The sequence below is a fragment of the Rhinopithecus bieti genome, unplaced genomic scaffold, assembly GCF_001698545.2.
Source record: "Rhinopithecus bieti isolate Rb0 unplaced genomic scaffold, ASM169854v2 scaffold_35322, whole genome shotgun sequence".
NCBI lineage: Eukaryota > Metazoa > Chordata > Mammalia > Primates > Cercopithecidae > Rhinopithecus > Rhinopithecus bieti.
In genome coordinates this window covers 521,328-538,157 of record NW_016815256.1, presented here as the reverse complement: position 1 = coordinate 538,157, position 16,830 = coordinate 521,328, and the positions used below count along the sequence as shown (strand labels likewise).

At 38.5% G+C, this 16,830-nt stretch overlaps 1 protein-coding gene across 2 annotated transcripts in view; it reads left to right on the top strand.

The window, feature by feature from the left end:
* PAPSS1 (3'-phosphoadenosine 5'-phosphosulfate synthase 1) overlaps positions 1–16,830 on the top strand; it is a 108,317-nt gene that overhangs the window by 30,378 nt on the left and 61,109 nt on the right. For both annotated transcript variants that reach the window (XM_017853075.1, XM_017853076.1), the window contains exons 4-5: positions 6,350–6,488; positions 11,097–11,215. In XM_017853075.1, the coding sequence (XP_017708564.1) occupies positions 6,350–6,488; positions 11,097–11,215 (258 nt within the window). The remainder of the gene's footprint in view (positions 1–6,349; positions 6,489–11,096; positions 11,216–16,830) is intronic.

The window sequence follows — 16,830 nt, the reverse complement described above, 5'->3', positions numbered from 1 at the left end:
ACACAGTGGTTGAATTCAAGGCAATGACCAAATTATTTCAAGCTCGAATTTTCGACTTAATAAACCTGTAGTGAATGCTTGACAGATGTCATACTCCGGGGAAAATCTGAGTTTCTTAACATGTGCCCTACCATGGCTTCTTTGCTCAGAATTTGTTGTTCTTAGCTTGCATCATAGTTCCTTTTATTTTAGAGATTGCAGCAACAACAAACCATGTTTGTGTATTTCTCTGAAAAAATTATGTCATTTCTTATATCAGGATTTTTGTTTCCTCCCTGCCTGGAAAGCACTCTTCTCCCTCACATTGTCAGCTGACTTCTAGCCATACATTGAGACTTAGGTTAGGTACCTCAACACTTTATGTTATTTTCTTCAACTTTTATTTTAAGTTCAGGACTATATGTGCAGGTTTGTTAAATCGGTAAAGGTGTGCTATGGTGGTTTGCTACGCAGATCATCCCATCACCTAAGTATTAAGCCCAGCATCCATTAGCTATTCTTCCTGATGTTCTCCATGCCCACCCACAACAGTCACCAGTGTGTGTTGTTCCCCCCATGTGTCCATGTGTTCTGATTATTCGGCTCCCCACTTATCATAGTGAGAACATATAGTGTTTGATGTTTCTGTTTCTGTGTTGGTTTGCTGAGGATAATGGCTTCCACCTCCATCCATGTCCCTGCAAAGGACATGATATCATTCCTTTTTTAGCTACATAGTATTCCATGATATATATGTACCATATTTTCTTTATCCAGTCTATCATTGATGGGCATTTAGGTTGATTCCATGTCTTTGCTATTGTGAATAGTGCTGCAGTGAACATACTCATGCATGTATCTTTGCAATAGAGTGATTTATATTCCTTTGGGTATATACCCAGTAATGGGATTGCTGCGTCAAGTGGTATTTCTGCCTCTAGGTCTTTGAGGATTCACCACACTGTCTTCCACAATGGTTGAACTAGTTTACACTCCCATCTACAATGTGAAAGCATTCCTTTTTGTCCCCTAGCTCACCAAGATCTATTGTTTCTTGACTTTCTAATAACAGCCATTCTAACTAGTGTGAGATGGTATCTCATTGTGGTTTTGATTTGCATTTGTCTAATGATCAGTGATGTTGAGCTTTTTTTCATATTGGTTGGCTGCATGTATGTCTTCTTAAGAGAAGTGTCTGTTCATATATCCTTTGCCCACTTTTTAATGTTTTTTTTCTTGTAAATTTGCTTAAGTTCCTTGTTGATCCCATTCTGTAGGTTGTCTGTTCACTGTGATGATAGTTTCTTTTTCTGTGCAGAAGCTCTGTAGTTTAATTAGGTCCCATTTGTCAAATTTTGCTTTTATTGCAATTACTTTTGATGTTTTTGTCATGAAATATTTTGCCTATGCCTGTGTCCTGAATAGTATTGCCTGGATTTTCGTCTAGGGTTTTTATAGTTTTGGGTTTCATATTTAAGCCTTTAATCCATCTTGAGTTAATTTTTGCATATGGTGTAAGGAAAGGGTCCAGTTTCAATTTTCTGCATATGGCAAGCCAGTTCTCCTAGCACCATTTATTAAATAGGGAATCCTTTCCCACTGCTTGTTTTTGTCAGGTTTGTCAAAGATCAGATGGTTGTAGGTATGCATATGTTATTTTTAAAAACTCAGTTCATTGACTGGTGATACTGATAGTAGCTGTAGTGATAGTAATATTAACATTTATTGAACACTTTACTGTGTTCTGGTAACTGCTAGAGCGCTTTTCTGTGAATTAACTAAAGTAATTCTTGTCTCCTAGTGGGGAGACAAGGAAACAAAGGTGTGCATTGCCCAAGGTCACACACTATACTTGTAGAAGAGCAAAGGTTTGCACCCAGATAGTGCATCTCCTGAGCTTAGATGCTATGCTGCCTCAAAACTCCACTGTCTCCTTGGCAGCTGGAACCGCGTCTTACTCGCCTTTGTAATCTTGATGCCAAGCCTGGCTCTTGGACCATATTATATGATTAGTGTTTGTTGGACAATAGCATACTCCCTTGGGAAGCCCTGATATCAGTGAATAAGCGAGTTAGTATAGAGGTGAGAGGCAGGGTCTTTGGAGTTGAAACTCCAAAGAAACAAAGGGGTTGAAATCTCAGCTCTGCCAGTTATTGCTGCTGTGGCCTTGGCCAGCACACTTAACCTCCCTCAGTTCAAGTAATGCCTGCAACATAGGGTTGCCCTGGAGATTAGGTAAGTCATGTATTTAAAGCCTTAGCACAGTGCCTGGCATGTAATAACTATTCAATAAATGTAATATATTAGCACAATTCTAGTACCGTATCATGAATTTTTATGGTTACTTGGACTTTTTTTTAAAAAAAACAAGATTTGACCTGTAAGAATTATGGATAAGTGTTAGATTGAGTATTATTTACACAGGTTCACTTAATTGAACCATGGCAGGAGTCCTAAAACATTTTGTAAAAACCATTTCTTGAAACCCTTGGATCATTGCCAATATGTCAGTTTAAAGTGTTTAAATAATAGGAGCATAGTAAGAGTTATTTAGAGTTCCTGAATCCTTGGATATACACAGTTGTCATAAAAATATGATATTGGCATTCTTATACCTTCTGGTGGGAATCTTGCAGCTCTCGGAAAAGGGGAGGTCTGTAATACCCGTTATGGAGTGCTGTCAGCAGACACCTGGGTCTCTAAGAGTGTGTGCTGATCTGCTTTGCGGCCTCCTTGATTATATAGTGTGGAGCAAAATCTTTGTTGACCTCATCTATAAAGGCACTAATAATGAGGTTTGGACTATGTTTAGGGCATCTGAAAATCCATGAAAATATTTGGATTGAAACATGTAATACAGGACATGTGTATTTTTCTGTACAGTCATGATTATATTTGTTCATTCAAGAGATGTTTATTGGGTATTTCCATGTCAACCACTGAACTGGGCATATTGGTTCTAAAAATAAACCTGATAGTTCCTATTCTTAAGGAGTTGGCAGTCTGGTGGGAATGCAGAGATGTGAAGAGTTATAGTATCTTGAGGCAAGTGATGAAGTAGATATATATGAAAGGTGTTATGGAAGATTCACAGAGGAGCTGCTGCTTGAAATGAGTCATGAAGGATGAATCAGAGTATACTAGTTAGACCAGAGGGAGAAAACTATTTCAGACAGAGGAGACAGTACAGTATGCTCAATGGAATGTGAGACAGTTTGTTTTTTTTGGGAAACTGTAGGTAAGTTGCTGTGACTGCTATGAAAGATGATTGTGAGGGGAGATGGAGCTGATCGATTTGCAGAGGCTAGGTGGTGACTTCTGGACTGTTCAGAAAGAATTTTGCCCCAAAAGGAGTTAATAGTTTGAGATTATAACAGAGATTGGTGTCATTGGGTTTGCATTTGAGTGAGGTCATCCTTGAAGCCTGGAATGAGAATGGTCTGGAGGTAAGAGACTAACCAGGAGGCTTGTGGTAGCACCAGCTCCTTCAGGGAAGAGGGTGTGAACTTGAGCAGCAGCAATGGGACTAGTAACGATGGGGTCATATTTGAGGGCTCTTGAGGCTTGAGTAGCATCAGCAAAACCTGGTTCCTGCTTGATTGCTGATGGTTGGTGGGGGGGACGCAGAATGAAGTATGGTGCTTTCTGAATAAAGATTGGTATGATTGAGTTATGAAGTACAGGATAGGAGAGGAGGACATGCATATTTCATTTTTGGTGGATTATGTTTGAAGTGCTAGTGGAGTGTCTAAGTGGAGATTACCACTGGGCCATGTAGGAAATTGGTTTTAGAGTTTAGGAAAGTTGTCTAGGATTGAGATCTACATTTAGGAATCATTAACTTTATTAGTTGAAACCTAGATGAGGACGATTAGATACAGAAGAGTATATAATAAGATGAGAGCCATGGATAGAAACTCGGTGACACTTTCCTTTAAAAGAATAGTTAGAATAGTAAGATCATAGCTTAATTGCTGTTCCAGACACTGACATTGTAAAGCTAATGAGATGATTTTAATATACTGGAATAAGATCTATGATCATATATAGTGAGTATTCTGAGAGCCCCGAGAAAGCAAGGGGCCTCATCAGCCTGAGCATGCAGGGAAGCCTTCCTGGAGGAGGTCACCATGGAGATGTGCTGTGAGGAAGCACATTGGTTTATCCAGAAGAGAGGGGTTGAGTATTTGCTGGTAGGGGTGGGGTTGTGGCGTGGGGAGGCCTAAGGTAGAAACAACCTGACCAAGCAAGTATTATTAATAGATCATCAAGTGCAAGACTGAGAATGGTGGTGCCAGGTATAGGGCTGATGCCTCACATTAAGAAACTTGGATTTTACCCCAGTGGTGGCAGGGAGTCTCTGAAGAGTTTAGTAAGATGGTCAGATTTGCATCCTTTGCCACAGTGTAGACTGTGGCTTTGAGCATATCCAAGTTAGAAGCCAGAAGACCAGTAATATGTTGAGGTTGTTCAGACAAGAGAATTGAGGTTGAACTAGGGAATAGGGAAAGATTGCAAACTGCGTTGGTGTAATATTTAGAAGTAACATCTGTAGGGCTTTGTGATTGAATTAATGTATGGGCAAGGGAAGGAACCACTCTTAGGGTTGTGGGTGTGTAGTGTGGTCTTCCTTGATTTGGGAAGTATAGGAGAGAATGCAAACTTGAGAGAAAAGGGACTGGATTTAGTTTTGGACATGCTTAGTTTTTGGCACCTGTGGTATATGCAGGTGGACATAGGAAGAATTTGGGCATGTGTGTTTAATTTCAGGACAGAGTTCAGGGTTCAAGCTTCAGTGTTGATATATGTGTTGTAGTTTATACTGTGAAGGCACTTGAGAGAAATGCGCAAGAACTATGTAAGGTGAGCAGTGGGCTGTGGCGGGAGTGTGGGCAACTCCAGTGTTAAGGGATGGGTGAAGTAGGAGGAGCCCAGGTGGAGTCTGCCTAGGAAAGATCAGGGAATAACATTATAGACATCCATAGGCATAACAGTGGGAAAGCAGCAAAGAGGCCTGGTATTTTAAATACTGAAAAGTACCTGTTGTTAAGGAAAAGTTTTTGTATGATTTGTTAGTTCATTACGCTAAAAAATTTTTTTAGAGACAAGATCTCACTCTGTCACTGAGGCTGGAGTGTAGTGACTATTCACAGGTACAGTTGTAGTGTGTTACAGCCTGAAACTCCTGGGCTCAAGTGATCCTCCTGCCTCAGCCTCCCCAAGTAGCTGGGACTATAAGCGTGCTGCACCACTGCCCTTAGCCATTCATTTGTTTTAAATGGATGAAGGGACTTGTACTTGTTTGTTGCTGGGGAGCAGGGAACCCAGCAAAGGGGGAATGCTGAAGATTTCAAGTGGAGTAGAGAGATTGGGTTGAACAAGGTCCTGTAGGAGGCCATGAAAGGGAAGGGAATTCCTAATATGTGAAGATAGAAGTGGCAGGGAGAAAAGGATCATTAGTATGTAGATAAATTTGTATGACAGAGAAGAGATTTTGCTTGAAAGAGAAGAGATTTTGCTTGAAAGAGAAGAGATTGAGATCTTATGCTTGGGGATTTGTTTTTTTTTTTTGAAACATGAAGTATGGTCATCTGGTCAGAGTGGAAGTAGATGAGGATTGTCAGAGGGACCAAGGAAGGTGGCAAATGCTAAAATGAGCTGTGTGGAAAAAGGATGGTAGAAATTGCAGGCACTAACTTTGAAAATATTGACAACTACACTTTGGTTAATGGAGTATAAATGTGGAACAAAGGGAGAATTCGGTTTTGAAGACCAGAAAGAAGAAAAGATTGACTTATGAAGGAAACATTGTTCCGAAGGACAGAGTGGGGAGGGTTTAGAGGGAACTACAAGGGTGGTTACTAGAGAGTTGGGAGTTAGGAGCAGAAAAGTTAAGTTTTGGGAGTGTTAGAGAGGAGAAGTGGCTGCAGGGGCTTGCATTTGGCAAAGAAACTAGCCTCAGGATTCTGAATGAATCTTTCTCGTGCAGTTGTTTTCATGCCAGCTTAGGCTGGGTTTGAATGTGACTTTAGAGAGAAGCCTGATGACACCTGCATTCAAGCTGGGCTTTGGCTTAGGATCCACATAGAATTTGGGTGAAAGAGTTTGTGGTGCATTCATTGTTTTCCTTCTGTAACTCCCCAGTATTCTGGGTTAGTAGAACAGTGTGCCTTTTAAAATTGTCACGAGTAATAGGAATTAACCTAATAATTTCTTGGATTTTTTTTCAGTTTATATTTAAAAACATAAATTTTGTCTATTTCCCACTAAATTAGATGAGAAGCACTTTTACTCATTTGTAGTATTAACATAGTACCTTTTTGATTTGCGTGATCATTTTTTATTTATTTTTATTTTTTATTTTTTTAAGGATCGCAACAATGCAAGGCAGATTCATGAGGCTGCAAGTTTACCGTTTTTTGAAGTATTTGTTGATGCTCCTCTGCATGTTTGTGAACAGAGGGATGTCAAAGGACTCTACAAAAAAGCCCGGGCAGGAGAAATTAAAGGTCAGTAATATTTTCTTCCCAGTTTCACTTTGCTTAGGATATTTTCTAAGAGATTGGAAGTGTTAGAGTAACTTGGAGCTCCTTGAGGAGAGAATGTAGTCCTTATCACACTATTCTATCCCTCAGGCGTAGCAGCAGTGCCTGGTGCTGGGCTAAATGAGTCTTGTTGATCCTTTTGGAATCCTGTTCAGTAGCCAGAGTTGGGGCTTGAGAGTTGGTGAAAACCTACTTGAGAAAATTAGGTGCTTAACATTAAGCTGGACGTCAGCTGCCTGCTGCCACCAATTCTACTTTCTTTGTTCCAGGGAAAATGGAGGAAATCCCATAGCTATTGGAAAAAATGCCTGAATGATAAGCATCTTGATGACGAGGATAATGCCTTGTACTTTATTACAATCCTTGGAATGGTCCCTTATTCATTTCATGTACCATTGTTGAATTAGATTGAATTAACATATCACTGATTCTATTAAAATATATACAGCTGACCCTGCACATCTGTGGGTTCCACGTGTGTAGTTTCAACCAAACGTGAATTGCAAATATTCCAGAAGAAACAATATAAAATAATACAGCAATTAAAAAATAGTATAAATAACAAATATAGTATAACATCTATTTATATAACATTTACATTGTACTAGGTATAAGTAATCTAGAGATGATTTAAAGTATATAAGAGAATGAACATAGGTTATATGCAAATAGTACACCATTTTATGTAAGAGACTTGCACATCCTTACATTTTGGTATTCACAGGGAGTCCTGGAACAAATCCACATGATTACCAAGGGACAGCTCTATACCTCGGTTTTTAGGTTTTATGGTCCGCTTCCCAGAGTTTCAACTGTGGTGGACATTTAGACATCGAGAGAGAAATTTAGAAGCCAGCTCTGCTCTGGCCTTTGATATCAATCATACTATTTATCTTGTAGACATTCCTTGACTTGTCCTGTTCTATTATTGTTAACAGAAACAAAGGACTTGCTGTATTTAAAAAAAAAAAAAGAAAAAAACAACTAACTAAAGATAGCATTGTTTAGGAATCAGTGAGTCCTGCAGGTAACTTTTAAGTTTGCCTTCCCAGCAGGGAATGTGATAGTCTGAGACTGTCACAGGAACTCCTAGGAACTCTCTCAATGATAGATTTTGGCATTCAGTTTTTGGCCCTGAAAAGAAAAAGATAGAGTGGGAAGAAAAATGGTAGTTATTCTGGGTTCTTCTGTATTTGGACCTGGGAATGCTTTGGCAGTTGGGTCAAGTTCCATCTGCTGTGGTAACATTAGTTCCATGGGCAAGGCTGACCTCAGGTAATGCGACTATGGAGAATCAGTTCCCTGATGGGGACTCCTGCCTGTCAACCCTCTACCCCATTAAGCTGTTACTTTCTTGACTTAGAAAGAGCAGGCTGCTTGACCAGAATAATTTAGGACAATTGGAGGAAAACCTGTTTAACCCTTCCCTCCTATATTACTGTCTCAGTGGCCAGTTTTCAGATCAGTCTTTGTGTAGAAATTTGGCACGGAAAAGCAAAATGGTGGATCCTAAATAAAGTCTAAACCTTTTACTTATTTTAATTGTAGTTGGTTTTGTTGTTTTTGCAAGAATGGATTGGTGAGGGAAGAAGGTTTGTCATCCTGGCTGGAGTAAGCTGCTTGTGAGCAGGGAGATCATAGTGAACATTTTTGTGTGTTTAGAATTTAGCACAGTACATCACCTAAAGCATATAGCTGTGACACACACAGTTAATGCTTGTTGGATGGATGAGAAGGTGGAGTGAGAGTGGAATATTCAACACACGTTTGCCAATGCTTTCATGACGAAAAGAGTTGAACTCTTGTAAAATATTTGAAGAGATTTATTCTGAACCAAATACGATTGACCGTGGCCCATGACACAGCCCTCAGGAGGTCCTGAGAACATGTACCCAAGGTGGTCGGGGCATATCTTGGTTTTATACATTTTAGAGAGGCATGAGACATCAATCAAATACATAAAAGAAATACATTGGTTTGGTCCAGAAAGATGGGACAACTCAAAGCCAGGTTGTCTTGTGGCTTCTAGGATATAAGTGAGTTTAAAAGTTTTCTGGTTGACAATTGGTTGGGTTTGTCTAAAGACCTGGGATTGATAGAAAGAGAATGTTCAGGTTAAGATAAAGATTGTGGAGACCAAAGTTCTTTTGAAGTCTTACGGTGGCTACCCTTAGAGACAGTAGATGACAGATGTTTCCTGTTCAGATCTTAATCTCTTTTGGGAGGATCTGGAAGAAAAAAATACAGTTTTGTTAATAAAGATTCTTCAAAGATGCAAATTTCCCCCCACAAAAAACAGCTTTGCAGGACCATTTCAAAATATGGCAAAGAAATATGTTTTGGGGAGAATGTTTTGATTTTCTTCTTGTCTTGCAATGTTATGCCAGAGTCAGGTTGGAAAAGAAGTCATGATATATAGGGTTAAATAAAACCTATCTGATGAAAATTTATGGTTTGTAGGGCATGACTTCCCAGGCCCCTTAGACAGGAATTGGGGCAAGATAAACAGTGAAAGTTTAGTCCTCAGCTTTCTGTTTGCAAGGTATGTATTTGGTGCCAGGTATTCAATATGAATAAGACCTTGTCCACAATGCTCTTGAGTCTCTTACAGTTTGTACTCTATAACTGGGAGTGTGTTTGTATTAGTCCAGTTTCTTGTTTACTTTCTCAATTGTTGACTATATTCCCCTGAGTAGAGGTTCATAAAATGTTCCTTTGGTTAATGTGTGTGTGTGTGTGTCTGTATGCATACACTGATATTTAGGTTTGCCATGGTGCTGGAGTTCCTGATTGTAGAGTCGCTTATTTTTTTAAAAAGCTTTTACTTGTAAATGGTGCTTAAGAAGTTCCCTATCAACTCTGTTTCAAAGCTGTAATGGTAAACATTCCAGGACAGACAAGATTGTGTATATTCACGGGGCCTCAGGCTGTTACAGACCTTTACGTGACATTTATTGGACAGTCAGTATATCCTTGCATCATTCATTATGTTATCTCGATTATTTTCATGATGACTACTTAAGATAGTTTTTATTACCTACTTAAATATGTTTTTCCTCATAATTTACATTTATCATTGTAATCACTTATGGATAAATTATCTAGTAGGAGAACTCCAGGGCTTCTAAAATGTTAAGCCACCTCTTCTAACCCAGTGCTTGTCAAGCTTTGCTGCATGTAAGCATTTCTCTGGGAACTTTTAAAAATCCAGTGCCAAGGCTGTACTCCAGACCAGTGAAATAAGAATCTCATGGGGCGGGACCCGGTAATTCCAGTATATCGTCGCATTTGAGAATCAGAGCTTAACAATTAGTGTTCTTAACCGGAATTTTTTTTTTCCCCAGCCATTTTCTTGTGACCCACTGCTACATGGGAATACTGGTAATGCAGAAATTTTTTCTTGAGTTCAGGACTGCAAGGGATGCTTAGAAATAGGAAATAGAAAAAAATGAAATAAGTGGGCTGTAGTTTTGTAGTATATATTATTGAACTCTTTTGCTAGCTGTATTTCTTAATATTAATGGTAATGATTTTAAATTCATGCATACCATTCTAACCTAAGAGTGACCTAAGCTTTCCAAGATAGACAAGCCTTGAATGACTTACGTGTGAGGTAAGGTCAGGGGTATAAGATAGGAATAGCCTATCTTTAACTCGGCTAACCCTCTCTGGACGATTGTCATCTATTTGCTCTTTCCTTAGCAGTTATATGGTAACACATATACCGTAGGAAAAATCTAAATAGTGGTTATTACTAAAATTATATTTGATTGTGTAATTTATTTTGTGATCTATTTACTATCCTTATTTATGTTTAGTTTAAGCAAATAGTATTTGATTTGACTTAACACTTGTTATCTGACGGCAGAAGAAGCCTGCAGAGCTTCAATTTGTCCACGGATAATTCTTATGAATATACTGGACAGATTGACTTAGTGTTTGTTTTTGCATTGAGAAGAAAATAATCTTGTCAGGTTTGGTTTTATGTCCATGTCCTGTAGAGAAATTGAGATGCTTTGGATCCCCTGATATTAATTCCGTACATCTTCACAGGCAACTTGGGCATTTTTTTAAGACAAAAAAGAAAGAGAAAAGGTGACAAAAGTAGCAGAATTGATTCTTACTATTTGTGAATTCGATATTTATGAATTTGCCTACTTGACAAAATGTATTTGTAATCTCCACATCAATACTCCTGGCACTTTCACGGTCAGTGCAGCACGTCTGACACACCTGACACAGTTCCCAGTGAAAATCGACAAGACAGCACTTTGCCTTCTGGGTTTAGTTCTCAAACTATAAAAAGTTTTTCTTTGTGCAGCCTATTTGGTGCCACATTTTTTACATTTTTTATGCAATTTTGGGTAGTTTTGCAGTTTAAAATGGCCCCCAGTACAGGAAAAAAAAAAGTTTAATTAGAAATCTCCCAAGAAAGACACCTCATTACTATAATCCTGTGACTTGGAGGACAGCGCAGATACTAACTTCAACGTAGCAGAGGTCTGCGCTGAAAAAACCAAGCAATTTTAATTTTATTTTCCATCCTACTCTGTTATCTGGTACCTTTCACAGGTTTCACTGGGATCGATTCTGAATATGAAAAGCCAGAAGCCCCTGAGTTGGTGCTGAAAACAGACTCCTGTGATGTAAATGACTGTGTCCAGCAAGTTGTGGAACTTCTACAGGAACGGGTAAGAGAAGATGAAAGAAGGAATCATCAGAGAAAAATTATATCTCTCTCATAATCTTCCCCCTCCAAAAAAAAAATGGTGGTGTTAATGTTGAGTGACGTTTATATTTTAAATGCTTTGAAATGCCAACAGTGTTCTGTGTCTGTATGTCAGTGTGAGGTGTTTTGGGGAACACCATGAATGTGCGGTATATGAAATATCGCCATCAGTATAAACCTCAGGAGGCTTAGGAGTCAGTCTTGTACTTTACCAGTAATTTTACCACAAAAAAATACCTGACAGAAAATCCAGCCATGATTGTTCAGTCCTGTAAGTTGATAGTGTTGTATTTTTCAATTTGAGGTATACAAAGTAGTTAACTTTTCTTAGACATTTAGAGCGCCCACATTTTCCTTGTGATAACATGATGATCTCCTTTTGGGTGGATTCTAGAGAGGGACCTGTGGAGGATGTAAGTTTCTAGGACATAAGGACCTTTGGGTGCCTGGGCATATGGAGGCATGAAGAGGCTTGATGTTCTCCAGGGTACTCAGGCCCACTAACAAGTGCAGGGTTCCTTCAGACTTTAGTCTGGGTTTTTAGAAGTTTTCTTTCCCTTGTGCTTTGTCCATACCACCCTCAGTCCCCTTTCCCCTTTTCGTTGGAGGGTTACATAGTTCACTGTAGTTGGAGAGGATCTGGCCTCTGTGTGGGTAGAGGTCTTGGGTCAGTGATTACCCTGTCACCTTGTCATGCATCCACCCTTTGCTGTTAAGTCCTGACCTAGGGGTACACAGAAAATGAGGCATCATCTTTCTTCATTCTGTCCTAACTGTGAGTTTTGGAGTTCGAACCCCCTCTTAGTCTACAAAATCCTGTAATAAACCTCTTTCATCTAGTGTATCTTATAAACCTCTTTCATCTAGTCTGTCTTACTGGATATATTCGACATACAACTTTAAAGAAATTTCTTTGTCTGAATATATTATAAACATTTAGCCTTTGATTTTTTCCACATTATATCTACCAGGTAGATAATGTGGGACTTTCCTTCCTATTTTATTTATTTTATCCAAACATTGTAGCTGAATAAATATAAATAATGTAAATCAATACGCTCTGATGTTTTTCTCTGTATTTACTGTTCAGATATCATTATTTGCAGGTCACTGAGACATCCCAGGAGGTTTTTGCTTCGTCATCTCTGCCTTCTAGGTTTCTTTTTAAATGACTACTGCACTCTTGTTCTAATCCTATTCTTCTACTTTTAGCTTCCTTCTCATCTCTCCAAAGCTGTCCCAGCATCCATTCTTTCATCATCCAGCATCAACCACACATTGATTAAAAGCCCACCTCTGTAGATTTTACAGTCCTAGGCGCTAGTAATGCAAAGATATATCAGCAGTGTCTCCATCCTTGAGGAATTTACATTATAAGTGATAGAAACAGACATAAGAGTGTTTAACTCCTAGGAAGTGTGTTAGAAATCATGATTTCAGTTATGTCCATGGCATACTGGGAGGCACGGGGGAATGAATTTGGAAAGGCTTTTTATCAGTCTTTCTCATCTGTTTGTTCGTTTTTAGAAAATACTTTTACTGGGCATAGAATTCTGCATTGACAGATTTTTTTTTTCTTTTGGTGCTTTAAAGATGTTCCCTTTTTTTTTGTTTGCTTCATTTCTGATGAGAAGTATAATGTGATTCTTTTCTTTGTTCCTCTGTGTGATTTTTTTTTGTGTCTGAATTTAAGATTTTCTGTTACTCCTTGGATTTTAGTGGGTTTAATATCATGTGTCTAGGTCTTGTAGTTGATTTAGGTCTTTTTTCTTCCTGTTTAGAATTCCCCAACCTGCTTGGGTAGATACATATTTTTTTTCATTAGTTTTTGAAAACTCTTGGCCATTATCATGTTAAGTATTTCCTTTGCCTTTTTCACTCTTCTTCTGGTACTCTAGTTACCCATATGTTAAATAATATATTGTCCCACAGTTTTTAGATGCTGTGTTTCTTTCATCCCTTTTCTGTTAACATTTTAGCTTTGATAATTTCTAACAACTGATTTTTAAGTTTGCTGATTCCTTAGCTGTATCCAATCTATTGATATGCTCATAGAAGGAATTTTTAAATTCTGATAATCATTAAAAAACAATTCTCATTATTTGACTTTTTTTTTTGACATTTTTCTGTTGAAATTCTCCATCTCTCCATGCATGCTGTCCACTTTTTCATTAGATCCTTTAACCTAATCCTAGTTAAAAAGTCCTAGATTGAGGATTGCTTGAACCTGGGAGGTAGAGGTTGCAGTGATCTGAGATTACACCACTGCACTCCAGCCTGGGTGACAAACTGAGACTCTGTCTCAAAGGAAAAAAAAAAAAAATTCCTGCCTTATGGTTTGAACATGTGTGTTACTTCTGAATCTCATTTTGTTGAGATTTCTTTGTCATATCTCTTGACAGTGGGTAGTTTTTCTTGCTTTTTGGTGTATCTTGTAATTTTTTGTGAATGCTGGACATTGTGTCTAGATGTACAGTAGAGATTGAGGTAGTGTTTATGTCATGGGCATGTTTCATTTTCTGTCGTACTGTTATTGTAGTAGGTTGATTTAGCCCTCAGCTGGATTTGGCTGTCCTTATTCCTTATGAAGTTATTCTTACTGCATCACAGGCTTCAAGTTTCTGCAGTGGTGGGCTCTTCTACCTTGTACTTAGCATGGGGCCTGGCCTCCTCTTGGGTTTTTCTTAGTGTTCCTCCTTCATCCTCAGTGTTCCCTGTATACCTGTACCACAGAAGGAGTCTTCTTCCTGTTCGTCTCTCAGCAGCATACTGCTGTGGCTTATCACTTGGTGCTAGGCTCATGACTGGGAAGTGGTGATGATTCTTAGTTTCCTGGCCCAACTTCAGTCTAAGGCTTGACCTGTGCTCCTGAGTCTTGAGGTGGGTTTTTCTCAGTGCTTCTTCCTCTCCCTGCGTAACAGCTAATCTCTGCTTTCACCCTGGGAGGCTTGGAGGGGAGTTTTCTTTTCCTCACATGCATTAGCATGTTTTGTATCTGTTTTGTACTGGCTACCTGGTTTGTATGAATGCAGGATCTTGAGCCCAAAAGGATTTCCTTCATCTCCTTCTTTTTGGCAGACCATATTTGCTTCCACCCCTCCCCCAGAAACAGAGGACCCTGGGAAGGTTTGAGGGTTTCCTTTCCTTTTTCATTAGCTTAAAGGCTTTTGTGGTTATGAAAGAAGGGTCTAGTGAGTGAGCATAGTTTTTTGCCTGTGCCCCACTGAGGAAGGCTCTTTTTAGTCTCTAGACCTCCTCCTGATTAATGTTCTGAGCACCTGCCATAGGCATGTTTGTGAGTGAGTTCAGGACCCCTTGTGTGTGGTACCCCCGGTCCCCCATTGTACTAAGCCTGTCACACTAGTCCACACTCAGCCTTTAAAAGTTTTAAAGACATTTTAGCTCTTTTTCTCTTACCTGCCTTTATTGTAGCCACCTCTTCCTCCCATGTTCTGCTAAAGGTAAGCAGTTCATGTGCCTGGTCTTTTCTTGGTGGGACTTGTCACTTGTTTCACTACTTTTTTTCACCTCAGTTCTGCAATGGGCTCAAGAAAGTTTATGATTGTAGATTGGCTGGCCTTTTCATTTGTTAGGTGATGCTGTCTTTTGAAATCTCTGTTTTGTTTTCAATGCATTGTTTATCCTTTCTCTTCAGTTTTACTCTGTTGCTGTTGTGTGTCGTTTTCTTAGAAATTTGTATAAAATTCTAGTTCTAGACATAGATATTAAATCCATCTCATTTTTATTGAAACTATAGTTCTAGTATTTTTCCTTTTCATTTTGATCGTAGTTTTGTTTGAGTTTTTTTTGTATACTGAACCTATCTTTTTTTAATTTGAAATTTGCCATATCAGTGTTACAAAGTTGACCCTCTTTATCTGGGGTTCTGTATCTGTGGGTTCTGTATCTGAGATTTGTGGATTCAAACAACCATGGATTGAGAATATTCAGGAAAATTAATACAACAATGAAAAAGAATACAAATTTTAAAAAGAAAACAGTGTAACAACTACTTATATAACATTTACATTGTATTAGTTATTATAAGTAATCCAGAGATGATATAAAGTGTATGGGAAGATGTATGTAGATTGTATGTGAATGCTGTGCCATTTTATATCACTTGAGCATCTGTGGATTTTGGTGTCCTCAAGGGGTCCTGGAACCAATTCCCCTCAGATACTGAGGGATGACTATACAGTTTTATTATTTGTTTTGATTTTTTAAATATCTAGTTAGTGATTCGTAAGTGTTTTATAAAATCCTAGAAAAATGCACATATTTAATAGATACCATTTTATATAATTTATGGGGCTTATTAATCTTTGACTATAAATTCCAGATAGTTCAGACATGTTTATGGGATTATTAAGCTTGATTTATGTTGGATGCCACAGGTTTCTCCCATCTTCTTCCCATCTTTCTCTCTTTAAATTCGTAATCACTTCTTTGGGGCCCTATTTAGAATAGTATCCTTTGGGTTTGACACTTTCCCTATGTATAAGCTCTTTTTTTTCTTCAGGGAGGAGGATAATTTTAAGTTTTTCTTGGAAAAAACAAAACAAAACAAAACTGGGTTTTGAGAAAATTTTGCAGCTCTTCACTTATTTTTTCAGTAACGTTCTTCCTGTTCCAGGATTCAATCCAGGATTCCACATTGTATTCAGGGTTCAGTTGGTTTTTAACTATAATTCTATATAATGAAAATACAGATTCCTGTGGTATTTGTGATGCACAGGACTTTGCATCTTGCGTTTTTTTTCTCTGATGATTTAAAAACTGAAGGTAAATTGACACTGTGTGATTTTAGGACCATACTATCCCATATTCCCCTAACTGGTTACCACACCTCCAGTTCTGTGTGCCCTTTTGTCCATCCTATGATATTCACAAAATCATCTTTCTAAAGTGTAGTCTAAGCATTTCCCTTTTTTGCTCTAAAACACTTACTGATTTTCCCATTGTTTATGGAATTGAGACGATTTGTATGCCAGGTGTGGTGGTTCACACTTGTAATCCCAGCACTTTGGGAAACTGAAGCAGGAAGATTGCTTGAGGCCAGGAGTTCAAGACCAGCCTGGGCAACATAGTGAGATCCTGTCTCTGTCTCCGAAAAATTTTTTTAAAAAGTAGTCAGGTGTGGTGGCATGTCCCAACCATTCAGGAGGCTGAGGCCGGAGGATCTCTTGAGCCCAGGAGTTTGAGGCTGCAGAGAGCTATGATTGTGCCACTGCCCTCCAGCCTGGATGGCAGAGTGAGACCCTATCTGAAATTAAAAAAAAAAAAAAATACATCACTGAAAATAAGATAAAATAAAGAGGAGAGATGATTTGTGTTCACAATTCTTCATAGTTTGGTGCTATTGCTTGTCTTATCTCTGTGGTCTTAGTTAATGCCTTTCTCCTAATTTATTTGTACCTAATTAATGATTATGCTAATTGTTCTTCCTTTCATATGGATACTAATCTATATTATGCCTGCTATACAATCTGATGATTGGACAGTTTCATTGAAAAAGAAGGATAGATAAGAAATTAACATTTGCTGAGTCCTTATTATAAGGGACATATATATGTA